Source organism: Manis pentadactyla, chromosome 15 (genome assembly GCF_030020395.1).
Source record: "Manis pentadactyla isolate mManPen7 chromosome 15, mManPen7.hap1, whole genome shotgun sequence".
Lineage (NCBI taxonomy): Eukaryota > Metazoa > Chordata > Mammalia > Pholidota > Manidae > Manis > Manis pentadactyla.
Genome location: NC_080033.1, coordinates 60,075,086 through 60,091,923, shown reverse-complemented (window position 1 = coordinate 60,091,923; position 16,838 = coordinate 60,075,086). Strand labels below are relative to the sequence as shown.

General features: G+C 37.2%; 1 protein-coding gene across 1 annotated transcript in view; it reads right to left on the bottom strand.

The window, feature by feature from the left end:
• The window catches only part of HYDIN (HYDIN axonemal central pair apparatus protein), a 377,997-nt gene that overhangs the window by 188,226 nt on the left and 172,933 nt on the right, over positions 1-16,838 (bottom strand). The window contains exons 13-14 of the mRNA XM_057493202.1: positions 8,436-8,554; positions 3,614-3,837 (exon numbers count right to left, since the gene is read on the bottom strand). Of these exons, the coding sequence (XP_057349185.1) occupies positions 3,614-3,837; positions 8,436-8,554 (343 nt within the window). The remainder of the gene's footprint in view (positions 1-3,613; positions 3,838-8,435; positions 8,555-16,838) is intronic.

The window sequence follows — 16,838 nt, the reverse complement described above, 5'->3', positions numbered from 1 at the left end:
CAAAATCCCAGAACCCATAATACTAACTTTACAGAGATTTCCTGGGCCACAAGGTCCAAGAAAATGTTCCTGGCAAAGGTATAAGAAAAGTCAGTATTTCTCTACATTCTCAATAATGCCTGTTATTTTCCATTTAAAAAATTATAGCCATCCACATGGGCGTGTGAAATAGTATTTCACTGTGATTTTGATTTGCATCTGATTATTAATGATATTGAGAGTCTTTTCATGTGTTATTGGCCATTTGTATTATCCTCTTTGGAGAAATGTTTGTTCAGATGATTTGTCAATTTTAAAAATCAGGTTATTTGTCTTTTTATTATTGAGTTATAAGTGTTCTTTATATGTCTTAGAAAAAAGTCCCTTTTTAAATATTTGCTTTGCAAATACTTCCTCACATTCTGCAGGCTGTCTTTTCACTTTCTTCATAGTGTCCTTTGAAGCATAATTTTTTTTACATTTTGATGAAGTCTTATTTATTTTTTCTTTGCTTGTATTTAGGTGTCATATTTAATAAACCTATGCCAATACAAGGCCCATTTATACCTATATTTCCTTCTAACAGTTTATAGTTTTAGTTATTACATTTAGATCTTTGATCAATTTTATGTTGCTTTTGCATTTGGTATGAGGTAGGGGTCCAACTTCATTCTTTTGCACATGAATATCCAGTTGCTTCAGCACCATTTGTTGAAGAGACTATCAGTTTCTTCCACTGAAATATCTTGATACCCTTGATAAAAATAAATTGACCATAAATGTAAGAATTTTCTTTTGGACTCTCAGTTCTATGTGATTGATTTATATGTCTGTCTTTATGCCAGTACACAGAGTTTTAATAATTGTATCCATGTAGAAAGCTTTGAAATGGGAAGTGTTAGTCCTTCAACTTTGTTCTTATTTTTCAAAATTGTTTTGGCTATTCTGGGTTCCTTTCATTTCCATAAGAATTTTAGGGTCAGCTTGCCAATTACTGCAAAAAGGGAAGATCGAATTTTAGTAGGGATCATCTTGAATCATGTTTGATAGGGATAATGTTAATCATTTTGGCAATTGTTCCATCTCAGTTAATATTAAGTTTTCCAATTCATGAACATAGATGCCTTTCATTTATGTAGGTCTTCTTTTAAATTTCTTTCAATGATATTTTGTAGTTTTCAATGTACAAGTCTTGCACTTTTTTGTTAAGTTTATTCCCAAGTATATTATCCTTTTTTAACCTATTATAAGTTGAATTGTTTTCTTAATTTCACTTTCGAATTTTCATGCTCTGGTCTAGAAACACAATTGATTTTACTTATTAATCCTATATCTTGCTACTTTTCTGAACTAGTTTATTAGCTCTATAGTTTTTTTTTCTTGATTCCTTAGGACTTTCTACATACAAAATCCCATCATATGCAAAGAGAGAGCATTTTATTTCTTTCTTTCCAATCCAGATGCCTTTTATTTCTTTTTCTTGCCTAATTGCCTTGGATAGAAACTCTTGGAACAACATCCAAGTGGCAACAGCAGATATCCTTGTCTTGTTCCTGATATCAGTGGGTAAACAGTCTGTCTTTCACCATGAAGTATATTAGATGTGGGTTTTTCATAAACACCCTTTATTACGTTGAGGGAGTTCCTTTCTATACATAGTTTGTTGAGGTTTTTTGTTTTGTTTTTGCTTTATATCATAGGGTGTTTAAATTTGGTGAATGCTTTTTCTATGTTTATTGAGGTGCCCATGTATTTGGGGTCCTTTATTCTGTTAATACATTTGATAACATTGATTGTTTTTTGTATGTTAAGACCCCTTGCATTTGTGGGATTCAGATGGGCTTTGAAAAGCTGATCTTTTGGAGCTTGTCAAGGGCCTTCAAGGGACTGGATGAGCTCTGAATGAAATATAAAGATTGCATTTACAGGTTTGTTCTTCCTGCTTCTCCAGATAACCACCTCCACTGCTTGTTTGAGATGTGAGTTGTTATGGAGGCAGGAAGTGAGGCAAAGTTCATATAATGTGAAAAAGTACTCCTGTCCTTCTCATATTCTGCACATCCCTGAAAGATGCCAATCATGAGCCAGAATAAGCATGGTACATCTTCTTGAAGAGTCAATGTTATTCAAATATTTGGAAAGGAACCGCGTTTTTTTCCTATTATTGCAAACACAGATGTATTGTGAAAGAGAATATAAATACCTTGTAAATGCTTCAAGATAAATCTTGAGACTTAAAAAAGAAAAAGTTTATGATTATGGCAGTCTGTGTTAGCCATGCCACAGATTCCAAGGCACATGCATTCACTCTCCTTACTTGCTAGGGGCTGGATGAGGTGGCCAGGGCTGCCATATCAAAGTACCACAGACTGTGTGGCTTAAACAACAGAAATTCACTTTCTCACAGTTCTGTAGGCTGGAAGTCCAAGATCAATGTATCAGCAGGATTGGTTTCTTCTGAGTGCCTCCTCAGCTTGTAGATGGCCATCTTCTATGTCTTCACATGCTCTTTTCCTACCTATGTGTATGTCCTAAGTCCTTTTCTTATAAGGATACCAATCATATTAGATTAGGGCCCACCCATATGAACTCATTTACCTTAATTAGTTCTTTAAAAGTCCAATCTCAAGGTGCAGTCACCTTCTTAGGTACTGAATGTTAGGATTATAAGATATGGATTTTTGGAGGACACGGTTCACCCATAAGGGGGATACGTAGGTGGAAGAATTGAAAAAAAAATGGTCATCATCTCTGAGTTGCTCTTGAGATTCTGAATCTCCAGTAGATCATATCATGAGATCAATAAATTTTCCTAGGATCCTTCAGGCCATATATGTCTGTCTCTTTTCTATGTTATCCCAAGACCCTGAGGGAGACCTCAGCTGTAGATGGAAGGAGGTCCTGCTAGTATAATCATAATAAGAGAGAGACAGCCATGCTAATTAACAACCTGTTGCTGTGGGAATCCAAATAGAATCTGCAGTGTGTTCTGAAGACACCATCTTTCTAAGCACCAGGAACCAAAGTTACAGATCTTCCCAAAGGGCTGGTCACAGAGAACGTCTTTTAACACCTGAAGAGAACTCTGCTATTAATGACTTTCAATTATCACAAGCAGCTGGAGAAGCCATCAAAAGAATTCTAGCACAAAAGCTGCAACTGTCTAGCCTTGGCTGACTGACACTATAAGTAGACTCTTTTTACAATACCTGGAGGCATTATAGGTAAGCGCGCTTAAAGAATTTCCTTGAAATAAAAATGAAAGATGATGGTTTGGAGAAAAACTCTGATAATAGCTAAAACTTAGTCAAGAAGATTGTTCTATCCAGGTGTTAATGTAATAAGTTATTTTCCCCAAACATCCTAAAACAGAGACAGTAACTAGAAGCTAGTTTACTGTTTAAATCCTTATTTTATAAGGTTATAGCTTACAGAAAAACTAGGTCCTAAAATAGCATCTGTATCCATATTACAAGTTCCACATGTTCAGTAGGGAAACACTGGTGGGAATTTAATCACCCCATTCATATCCACAACAACAGTTATGAGCCAGAACATGACCTAGTTTCAAAGTTAAGAGAGCAGTAGGGAAAATCTTCACTTAGTTTCCACCTTAGTTAGAGATGTGTCTTACCTGATGGTCAACTTCACAGGCTCAGGTGACCCATTGACACTGACCAGGAACTCTTCTTCGAAGTGCCCCAGGATGGCAGAACTGAAGGAGATCTGGACAGCCTGGACTCCACCTGGTTCGATGATGCCTTCCTTGGGACTGAAAACGAAGCAGGCCCCCGAAGCCGAAGTTGGAGGGTTCACGTTGAAGAGGGCATCAATGCTGCCTTTGTTGGACAGTACTGCCTGTATCAATACAGAGGTAAAATTGCCAAGGGAGACAAGGGGCATCTGACTTACTTTCATACAAGCATGTGGCTGTATTGTTTAATACTAACACAGAAACAGCCATAGGAATTAGAATCAAAGAAAAACTCGAGGGGAGAAATGAATAGTCTTCTGACGTGAATGTTTGAAGATAGAAATCCCAAACCAGAAAGTAATTTTGCTTTTAGTCTCTTTTTAAAAATGGGGTTAGTCATATGTATTATACTCATGCTATAAAGGCTGATCATAATCACAGCTACTGAAGAAGAGCCATAAATATCTTTTTCTGATACTCTCTAGCAAGTAACTGAGGGAAGATATGTATTTCTCTAATATGCATGAGAAGGTTGAGATTAAGTGGCATACAGAAAAATAAAAAGAAAATCAGAGTAGAAGAGCAAGAACTCCCTAAGCCTATGTTCATAATGTTGCTTGCAGAATGTGTCTGAGACATCATTGCCAATTCCAGATAATAAGGATTCTCTTTGTTGTGCTATTAGATTTCATCCTATTAGGATATTTTCCTCTCAAACTCTTATTGGACAAATAATTGGGGATGCTTATGTAAACAACTGTTTTATACTATAGAAAAGTTTTATTCCTATATACTAGTGTTATGGAACCATATTATCGCCCATTATTTGATGCACACTAGTGTGTATGTACAACGCTCATGCCTGCCTCCACAGCTGGCTGGCTACTGCCCCCACTCCCACCTCCCACCCTTCCTGTCCGTGAACCTGTGCGATAGCCACACAGTTCCATTCCTGGGTTTCCAAGACACAATCTTTGTTCCTTGCTAATGCTTACACCTGAATGGGTAAACAGCATGTTCTCTCTTTTTATGTAGGAATTGCCCTTGACCTACACTCAAGGCACTGGAAGAAAAAGCACAGGAGATCATGAAGAAACATTCAGAAAGGTATGTAGGCCATGTCAAGGGAGGAGAATTTCTAGAAGGGAAATGTGGACAAAAGTTAAGGAGAATAAGTTCTGAGAAAATGTTGCAAATTAAAAAAAATTTAATTAGAGGTCATCCCTGCCCTTGAAGAAGAGAAAAACTCTAATGGAGTGTGATTGCAGAATCCAGGGTACAAATGTTTAGGAAGTAGGTACAAAGGAAATAATGGTTGACTACTCTAGGTTCTTGTTTTAAGATTAGTGGTGGAAAGTGAGAATGGGGGGGGCAAAGCTGAGTGGCGGTATGGCGGAGGAAACCCAGTATGTTTGTATTAAATGAGATAAAACATACTCAGTGCCTGTCCTAGAGGTTTGTTATTGTAATGAGAGGAGGAGGCTAGGGAACCAAGGGAATGGAGTCTGGGTGGAGGTGGCGTGTCCACCAGCTCAGGTTGCCTCCTGAGAAGTGAAGGAGGAATCAAGAGCACACGTAGGATGAAGCCAGGGGCACTTGCAGAGGAAGACAACCACTCCTGCCAAGAGAAGATGGATCAGGCACCGAAAGAGATACCGAACAAATTGCTACTTGATATTTTATTCATCTTTTTACATTTGTTTCCCATCTCCTTTGCTCTAAGTTCCCTGGTCACAGGAGTCATCCTTCCCCCTTCATTTCCCTGTAGGAAAGCGATCATGTCCAGAGGCTCAGAGGCCACACTCCTGGGGCTCAAAGCCCGGCTTTGCCACTGACTTCCTTACTGTGGGATCTCGGAAAACCTGCTTAGCATCTGTGTCCCAGGTTCCCCACCTATAAAATGTAAGTACTACTAATTTCTCAGACTGCTGTGAAGAAGAAATTTATTAATTTATATAACTCTTAGAATAGTGCCTGGCAAAGAGTGCTTGTAACAACAGCGGCTGCCACTCACACCCGAGTGGGTATGGAGTTAAGATTTACCTCTGCTTAAGAAGTGACTGACACGTACTAGTGGTGACTTGAACATAAGTGAAAGCTGTTAGTGGTACTTAGTGGACCCTTGTTTATCTCTCTGAGGAGACGCATGGATTGCCTTTTTATTTTTTGATTAACAGTAATGTTTTATCAGATTTTCTATAAAGTGCGAGCTCTTCCATTTTCGAGAATATGCATGTCCTTCTCATCCTCTTGACAAAGGAGCACCTATTTATGTATACAGAACCCAGCAAGTCCTTTGGGGCAATTCTGAAGCCTTTTGCTTACCACTAATACCCTCACCCTTGCAGTACAAGTCCTTGGAGAGGAGAAAATTTGTAATAGAACTTCACTCTCATTTGTTTTTATTCTAGTTGCACTGGGGACAGTGTATACTCCTGGGATTATGGTTTACTCCTTATGTATCTGCTAAACTCAACAATGACTAAGGGCAATAGCTGGTTATTCAAATTCATCTTGACTAGGTAATGTAATAAACTGAAAGAGAGATGCAGTGAGGCATTGGCATTAAATACACAGAGAATGCAAAATATTCCCATGCAAAGCACTTTACCATGCAAAGCTCTCAAACTAGTCCAATCCGATGCAGCACCTCATTTAACAATTACCTAGTTGGCTGCGGTTTGCTTTACTGTTCAAATCTGGGAGCGTGGGAAGTGGTGGCCTTAAGGACACTTCTGTTGAATTTGTAAGAAATTATCATTACACTAAGGGAAGCCCTCTCCATTCTGTATCAGAACTAAAGGTCCTTTTCTGATGTGGCATCCGTAAGACCCAGTCTGTCAGATGTAAGGGACATTCACACTAGATAAATTACAGATAGAATATCAGTTCCTAGGAACTATTGTACCTTTTCTTCTTCCCTGTTTTTCCTTTTTTCAGAATGCAATATAAGACAAATCCAACATAGTAGCGGTGTCTCTTCATTTTATGAAAGTCAGGTGACTGATTTCTTCATTGAAATGGTGCTCTTATGTTTGTTCCATTTCACCATGACATTAACATCTCTATTTACTTTTCACATTATCCCATTTAGGCCATAGTTACTCTAGTGAATGTGGGGACAAATGACACGGTAAGAAGCTCTCAACAGCAACGAGGCATTGGCCTCCCGCGCCAGGTTAGGCTGGGCTTAGGGCTGAGTTGGCTGGAAGCTGGATTTCTCAGCGGTCAGAGCTCAAAGGATTGAAAGGCCAGCAAAGGGCCTTCTCTCCCCGCAGGTTATGGGGCCCTAGTCTCTTGGTGCTCACTAACATTTATAAGCTGTGTGACCTTGACTGTAACTGCAAGGGGGGCTGGGAAATGAGGTCTAGTTGTAAACACAGAAGAATAGGAAACGGGTTCAGTGAATAGAAAACCCTCTCTGCTACCCTGCAGTTACAGACATCTAATGAGATGGGAGTGAAAGTGAGAGGTGCCATCTACTATTAAAAAATCTTCCCTGTGCATCTCTCCATGCTCTTTCCCCTTCTGCCAGCATGACACAGGTGAGACTGCCATCTTGCAGGTCATGTGGTAGGGCAGCAGAGCCATGAGATGGAAGGAATCTGGGTTCCTCAGTATCTGCTGCAAGAGAACCATCTGCTGATGAGCAACTTGTTTGGGACTTCAGGGAAGCAACAAAATAGACTTCTACCACGTCTGAGGTAGGATGTATTTTTGTATTTGTTAGTTGTACTACCTAGCATTACGTTAACTGGTAAGACTTCTCTCAGGTTCCTCAGATATACGATGGGAACAGTCACTGAACCTAGTCCGCAGGGTTTTCGTGAGGACTAAATGAACTAATGCATATAAAGGTACTAGTACCTTGCTCAATCCACCTGAAGGTCAATGTCACTGATATTATTAAGCACTAATGTCTCAGGGTTTTCATTTGCAAAATGGGTACAATAAAACCTACCCTCACAGTTTTGTAAGGATTAGATACTGCACACACATAGTAGAAACCCACACACAATAAAGCGTGGAAATTGACACATATTTGTTCACTCATTACTTAACTGCTTTTATTATTACTTTTATAGAAATACAAACATTTATAATTTGGGAATCTTTTCTAAAATGAAGTTTCAATAGTTATAGCTTGATATAGTATAAAAAGAGTGCCCTAGATAGAAATTTAGTGATGCAGTGACACTGAATAACTTTGATTCCGAAGAATCCAGGAGTACATCTTGTTAAAGAACCAATTCCTATTTAATTGGAAAAACAAAGCAGGGAAATTTCTTCAAGAATCTATGATGATTGGTTTTTAAGTCATGGACTGGAAACAAGTGCATTCAGACAAAATTCTGAAGTGTGAAAACAGCTATCCTCATTAGGACATTCTGAAAAATGTAAAAGGTTCTCTATTCTCTGGTCTGCAAGATTTATGTTGTCAGAGAACAAGCATTAAACAGATGGGGAGATCTATTTATGATTTTCCCTTTTGCAATCTATAAAATGATGAGGATAAAAGCAATTAAATTGAAGCTTTGTTGCTTTTAGTGAAGTTAGAGGGGGATGAAGAGGTTGGAAACCCTCAAGGCTGGGAGAGAGGAGGAAGAGTCAGATGGTCCTAGAGTCTGAGTAAGTATGAGCAATGGCAAATGGATGTGATCACACAAATTTTCTACCAATGAAGGCACACGCACACACAGAGTAAAACAAATCAATAAAGCCAAGTACTGTTTGAGTCTCAATGAACAATTCCAGTGCTCACCTCATAACAATGTACAGAACCAATGAAAATTTTCCCAATATCCAGCGATTCAAAATTGAAGTGAATCTTTGGTCCCATTCCTTCCCCTTTGATTCGGAGGGGCAGACGGATCTCTCGGCCTAGAAAAACAATTCAGACTTTATTAACTGAAATGATGTCTTATTACCCCAAACTACCCGCAACTTGTTACCAGTGTAAGCAATTAAGATTATTGCACCATCTCTCTGCACTGGACCCAGGGAACTGCAATTGAGCCAATGCTGAAGATTTAGCTTATCTTTAGGAAACAGGAATACTGTTAGTTTCTTATCTTTAGGGAACAGGCTATATTGCAATTTAGTCTGGTATTTTTATCAGGAAAAGAAAACAATTTAAAAAAATGTAACCCAATCACAGCAATACTCTTAAGTTTCTTACAAAGGAAAGTAATTTCTTTAAATCCAAGAAGGGGGACAACTGAGTGACACTTCTCATAAGATGAAAGTCACCATGGGGCTTCTAGGAACATTGTTCTCATCAGGAGTCCCTAAATTTAGGAGGATCCAGTTTAAGGGATCTGAGTCTAGTAGTCTTACCCTTACTTTGCAGAGTTTCTTTAATGGGCAGGTAATGGAACCCCCTAAACAATATCCACTATTACACACCCACAAGGGACCCAGGGTAAGTAGAGAACATAAGCTTTCAAGTATTGACTGGTTTTGAACCTTTTTAAAAATGGATATAACTTCATTGGGTAATACAAAATCATTTAAAAAATATTCTAAAGAAAGTAGAAATTCTCATACAGTTCCATCACCCAAAGATAACCACTGTTAGTGTTTGGGTGCCTGTCCTTCATTACCTAATCATATTTAAATACTGTTCATGAAAATGAGAGCATATGCGATATACTATTTTGTAACTGCTTTTTTCACTTAACAGTACGTCTGGAACATTATTATATATCATAACCTAAAGATGAGGTAAATATTCTTATCCAGTTCCTTTTGTTGGATATTTAAGTGGTTTCCAACTTTTTACTACAACAAATTACAATGTAATTAATATTCTTGAACACAGTTATGAACAATTTTCCTATATTTTCTTCACTTGAAAGGTATCATCCTATTGTTTCTTGTCTTTAACTGTTTCAGCTGAGAAGTCAGTTTATAGTCTTATCCTCTGACTGGATAATGAATGAAATATTTTCAAAAACTGAGTGAATAAGAACTGTCTTAATCAAATCAATAATTAGAAAATGATTCAAAGCTGAGCTTCAGTCATTGTCAGGGCTGATCCTTTTCCAGTGCCCACTTGACAGGGCCCCATCCTAAAGCCTGTGAGATCGCAAGAGCCCTTTCTCCTTGGGCCGCCCATGAGCTTTGGTGTTTTCTTCCCTAACTCTACTTAACTTTTCAGCCTCTCTGCAATACCCACCAAAACGGCAGTGTCACTGAGCATGAAGTGGCTGCCAAAGACTGACTGTCTTGGGTTCTTTCACCTGGATCCTGGTCCCTTAATTTTCCATTGTCCTTGCAATTCCCTTTTACCTTCAAAACAGTCTTAAAAAAATACTTCACCTTGTTTTTCAGTTGTTTTTGGAGAGAGAGTCGATCCAAATTACCTAGCCCACCATCACTGGAAGTAGAATAGCCAGAGCAAATGATACACATTTGACATTTTGACAGCTACGGCCATCCTGCCCTCCAGAATGGTTGTACTAATTTGCAGACAAACATCAACAGCATTTAAGGGTTTTTCTGTCTCTCCACCTCCTCCCTGGTAGAGGTGATATCGCCACTTTCAAAAATATTTGATAGTTTGACAGATTATCCTTAAATTTACATCAATTAAAGTTCAAGTTCTTTAGGGAAAAATGATATATTTTCTTTGAGTGTGACATTTTGAACATTGAAAATACTTTTGATGCACTGTTGGATTTAATTATCAGCATTACAGAAAACATATTGAACAACAAAGTCATATTTCTAATTTATTATCATTGTTATAATGTCTTGTAGCATTTTATGTTCAACTGTCTTTTTTTGCTATTTAGCTTCTGCATCTTTAATGCTTTCTCCTCATTTTAAAGACAGGAATGCTTGTCTCTGTGTCCCCTGTGGTGCCTGGCAACACAATGGTCATTAGGCAAGTATTACTTTGATTATAAGAACCAAGAGCAATTGTACCAATATTTCAGATAGCTGATTCATTCAAAGGATTCCCCCAATCAATTTGATCCCTGGAAAAGAGGTCCCTCAAGGGATCAGGCATTAGTATTGAAAATACTCTAGAATATAAGTAAAACTTTGAGAGAGCCCACTCCATTACTTTAGAATTCTAATCTATTGGTAATGGTCTGTACTCCTTGGTCAAGAAAAAAGCATTTTGACAGAGATCCAACTTTCAGAATGGCAAAGAAAGAGAATTGCAAATATAGTGTGGAATAAACAGCAACCCTATTTATAGCTGTCAGGCTTAAAGCTTTCTCCATCTGTTTCCTTGACTGTCTTCCTTAATAAAAGAGAGTGAGATGTGTTGTAATAAAGCAGTGAGCCAATGTCTCATTGGGCATTACTAATTACTTCAAAGGAGTTTGTCTTATTTGTAGCTAGCCACTTCCCTCACCCAGGATAGAATGGGAGTGCAAGTAACACCCAGCTTTGCTTTTGCAAGAGTTAGTGTAAATTTCAGGGTTACATTACAAATGCTACTTTTCCACAACATGTGGAAGCAGGGAATTTTCTTGCCTTGGCAAAAAGCAGCAAGAGAGACAAGCCTGAAGGAACTAGAAAGCTCTAAGGACGGATTCCATATTAGAAGAGCAAAACATTAAAACGCTTTTTAAAATAAGGCAGTTTCTCTTCTATGATTACAGTGTCTTGATTTCACACAAGAAGCAGAGAGATGTACTACAGAGCTCCTTTAACAGCCTTGAAGTCCCTGAATGCAATAGATTACAATGAATTGAATATCAGAAAATGTAACTATTGGCTTTCAATCTATCCTAGATGTCCAATATTATACTGAGCTCCATTTCTGTGCAGAAAGATGAGAAAAATGGTAAAAAAGTGTAAATAGGAAGGACAAACTGCCATTATGCACATAATTTAGGACTGTACCTGAGAAATCCTAAAGAAGTAATTTTTTAAAATTAAAGAGACAGAGTATGATTGATGATTACCAAATCAATATACAAAAGCGAACAGCATTTCTATACACAGGAACAATCAGAAAAATTAAGATTCTATTTACAATAGCAATAAAAATATAAAGTACGTAGAAATAAATCTAACAAAATATACTCAAAACCTTCAAAAAGCAAACTGCAAAACATTATTGAAAGATAACAAAGATCTAGAAAAAAGAACAAGGCTATGTTCTTGAAAATAGGACTCAAATCATAAAGTTATCAATTTTTTTCCAACTGATATATATATCTATATCTATAATCTTAATGCTCTACTGAACAAAATGCCAGCAGGTAGAATCGGGAAGAATTTGATGGGTTGATTATAAATGTAAAATCAAAGGGGCAATAATAACCAAGACATTCCTAAAGAAGAATAAATTGGGGGAAGTTGCCCTTTCATATATTAAAATCTATTATAAAGCTATTGTAATTAAAATAATGTGCTTTGGGGGCAGAAAGTACAAAATGACTAAGGAAACAATACAAAACTCAGAATAAATTTACATAAATAAACATTTATGTAAATTTGGTTTGTGACAGAGAAGATTGAAAATCATAAGGGAAGATGGACTCTATAGTATAAAGTACTAAACAACTGGGCATCCACATGGGGTCTGACGTGGCAGGCTGAGAAATGGCCCCAAGATATCCACTTCCTAATTCCTGGAACCTATGAATATTACCATATATGGCAAAAGCTGTGATTAAGTTTTTTAAGATGCAGAGGTTATCTTGGATTATTTTGATGACTATAGTTGTAAAGTTGTCTTGAAATCAGGTAGTAGTTGTCTTCCAATTTTATTCTTCTTTTCCAAAATTGTCTTAGCTATTCTAGGTTCTTTGTATTTCCATATGAATTTTAGAAATCAGCTTGCCAATTTCCACAGAAAAAGCAACTAGGGTTTTGATTTGGATTGCAATGAATCTACAGATGAATTTGGGGGAGAAATGGCACCTTAATGGTAATGAGTTTACCCACTTATTAACAAGGTATAGTTCTCCATTTATTTAGGTCTTTAATTTCTCTTGGCAATGTTTTGTAGTTTTCAGCATACAGGTCTTACACATCTTTTGTCAAATTTATCTCTAAGTATTTCACATTTCTTAATGCTATTGTGAAACTACTTTTTAAAATTTCAATTTCCTATTGTTCATTGTACAGAAATACAATGATTTCCCTCCGTATTTCTTTAGTATCTTACAACTTTGCTATACACTTGCTATTTTAGTCTTCATTTAAAATAGATATTCTCTAGCACCATCTCCACAGATTTTGATTCAATAAAATATTGATGAAACCAAAGAATCTACATTTTCAATAAGCAGCCAGAGTGATTCTATGCAGACCCTCTAAGGATATTACCTTGAGAAATATATGAACATTGTTAATTATGTTAGCTTCAGACAACATGACAGAGTAAGCTAACTCAGTCCATCTTTCCACTTCAAATACCAAAGAAAAGCTTATTAAAAATATGATGAATATACATTTTAAATAGTTATCCAAGTCCAAAAGAAAGAAAGGAAAATGCCAGGTGCTAGAAATAAGAAGGGAACTCAGAGATTTGTAAAGTACATATAGTCCTTATAGATGAGGGGCTTCAGTTGTTAATATCCTCACAGGAACAGGTCACACGGCTTTGTTCCTGTCTAGGAATGAGGAATGAACTTAGATCTTTACATAAATCCAGGACCTTGAAAAGGATACCTCTTTCCCAAAAGGAAATGAGACAAATTCTATCTGTTGGTCTAGGGAACCAGTGATGAAGCTTGTCCTCTGCCTGGCACCCTGAATAGGTTAAGAAGCTCCTGTGAGACATCAGAGTCCTGTGGACAAGTGTGGGATCCGAGTTAACACTATGTTTAGGCGAAAGGATCAGAAGCTGACAAAACGAAAGTTATATTATCCTTGGCAGAAGAAATGAAAAAATTGCTCTGAAGGAAAACTTTAACGATCTAGTACTCATGCTGTCTTAGTCTGTGTGGACTTCTATAGCAAAAATAACATAGACTGAGTGGCTTCAACCATAAACATTTATTTCTTACAGTTTAGGAGGCTGGGACGTCTAAGCTCAAGACACCGGCAGATTCAGTGTTTGGTAAGAGCCCACCTCCTGCTTCATAGAAGCTGTCTTCTCACTGCTTCCTCACGAGGAAGATGGGATGAGGGAGCTCTCTGGGGTTTCTCTTATAAGGGCACTAATCCCATTCATGAGGGTTCTGCCCTCATAACCTAAGCACTTCCAAAGGTCCCGTCTCCAAACACCATCACATTGAGGATTCGATTTCAACATATGAATTTTCCACTGCACATGCTAAAGATGAGCTCACAATACAAATATTTCAAATCTTCTGAAGAAACAATTGACTATGAGGAAAATCAGTGGTTACCACAAACATGCAAATTAGTACCCCAAGAGTTGGAGATAATAGGTAACTTAAAGAAACTTGAACATAGCATTCTTAAAATCTTTAAAAAGGAAGTGAAGAAGTAGACACCATAATAAAGGAGAAAAAATTAAAGGAGAAAACATTAGAACTATATAGAACTTCTAAAACTGAAAAACCAAGTTGTTGAAATTAAATGCTGTATAGATGAATCCACCAAAGAATAGAAATGAAGAATTATTCAACTAGAAGAAAGATCTTAGGAAAATACCCAGAATATATCATAAAGAGACAAAGATGGAAAAAATGTAGAGAAGTTAAAAGACATGGTGCTTCCACAGGAAAGACATACATCTAAAATAATTTCCAGAAGGAGAAAATTGAGATAATCAGATGAAAACACCAATAAAGAGATAATTGCTGAGAATTTTCTGGAATTGATGAAAGGTTCTTAAAGTGAAGCAGTATATCAAATACCAAGGAGGATAAATAGAGGGAAAGCCATCACAGTGAAATGGTACAACACCAAAGTATAAAGTAATTCTTACTATTGATCTGATAGAAAAGACAGATAACCTGAAGAAATGACAATTAGACTGCAGTAGATTTCTTATATCAGCAGTTTGGTCCACTGTCCATATGATGAGGAAGCAAGTGTCCACATGGAGAGGCCATGGACAGGGGTTCAGGCAAACAGAACCCGAGGTGACGTCCCTGTCAACAGCCAGGATCAACTGCCAGACACATAGGTGGATGAGCTAAAAAATGACAGTCTCCACCTTCAAGCTTATCCAGCTGTCTCCATGTGGAGCAAAGAGTAGCTGTCCTTGCTGAATCCTGACCAAATTGCACATCTGTGAACAAAATGAACGATTGCTAGTTGTTTTATGACACTAAATTTAGGGTGGGTGGTTACGCAGCAAAAGGTAAGTGGAACATAGTGGCTTAAATTAGGGCTTTTATTTTGCTCACATATAAAGGACATTGGGAAATGAGGATCTGGGGGAGGGGAGGGTTTAGGGAATTAGGGCATTGAGTGGTAAGGATGAAAACAAACATTGATTCAATAACTACTTTGACTTCATGTTCCCAAACCATACAATAGTATTTAATGTAGCTTTTAAATAAGTTTTAACATACGGTGGGGTAGTCCCTCCACATTATTCTTGTTTTCCTGAATTTTCTAGGTAATCCTAGTTCATTTATTCCCTCCAAAAGAACTTTGAAGTCAATCCAACTAAAAAATAAACTTTATTGATTATCCCTGGGATCACATTACATTTATAGGGAGAATTGACCTATTTATGATGTTGATCTTCCTAACCCAAAACATGGGCATACCTTTCCAATTTGTTCAAGTTTTCCTAAATCTTGGTGTGTATATATAGATATTTATATATTATTCCCTGTATTTTTGTTTGAAATATTTGATAATAATGGAAAATGTAAACAGAGTAGCTGATCAAGAGAATAATTTATAATTCATAGGATTGAGAAAAGTTTTATCATTATGAAGTTGCCGTCTGATGAGTTTTGAGGGGAAAAAAACCTATAAATAGTGGAGTATGATTCATTATCCTGAAAACCCAAAAATGTTTTTAATGATTGGGTGATACAGCTTTCTTTTTCTTATATCTCCATTCTTTAGATCAATTAGGTTTAAAATCAAAAGCCCTAAACTGTGCTAAAAATTCAAATATTTCTCTCTTACAATGTGCAGAATGAAAATGGACAATAAGGTTTCCTTTTAATTGGGTCTGTCAAGGGAGAGGGTACATCTGGAAGCATTTCCACCATGCTGCTTTTCTGCATTTGGCTCTGAAGCGCCCATTAATGATGTTATCTAGCAATATATTTCACAGTTTAAATCAGAAAGTGTTGCTTCCTTTGAAGTTCCCATATGGTGATCCAAACCAAATATGTGTAGTTTCTGGTCGAGTTTTTTTTTTTAAGGTAATCTTCATGATTAAATTAGGAATTTCCGCATTCCATTAGAAAGTCTAGATAGATGAAAGATCAGTTTCAAGACATAGATCAAACCATCAGCAAGTCTTCATAAATATCTAACGTACAGGTTTAGATACTGCTAAGAAAATATGAAAATTTTAAATGAAGAAAAAAATTTCATTTTCAGATTAAATGAAAAGATTTTAATGATGTTACATTTGTTGTATTCAGATCTAAGCAGGTCACTCCCCCTGCTTAGAGGTTTTCTGTGATTCTGCACTGCATTCAGATTGAGGCCCAAAGTCCTTACTCTGGCAGTCAAGCTAGCCCTCCATCAACTGGATTCTTCATGTTACCCACCCCAGCCTCCAGCTTCATTTCTGGCCCCCACTTCTCTCCTCCCAAATCTCTCTCTTCTCTCTGTCTCTGTCTGTCTCCCCAGCAGCCTTATCCTATGAATTTGTGATTCTTAGCCATTTCTGCTCTTGTGATATAGTTTCACAAAGTGTTTCCCTGCTTGATATGCCCAACTCCCACTTTTATTTTTATTTGTTTTACTTGACTAACAAATACTTCAAGGGTCACTTTCTCTAAGGAGCCTCCTTTGAAAACCCCAAGACTGAATTATATGCCCTGTATTCTCTGCTACTATTCATTCATTCACTATATAGTGGTGCAATATAATTGTTGGATCGTGTGTCAGTTTCCTCCATTCATTTCTATGCTTTCTGAGGGCAGAAACTGTGGCTTTGTGTATCTTTGGACTGCTGGTGCTTAGATATAAAAGCTTCAAATGAGAGAAAACATTGCAATTGGAGATGTGGGTTAAATTTCATACATCCCAAGAGGCCTCCCGTAGCCAATGGCACTGGGCTTCCCTGCTGTTTCCTATCTCT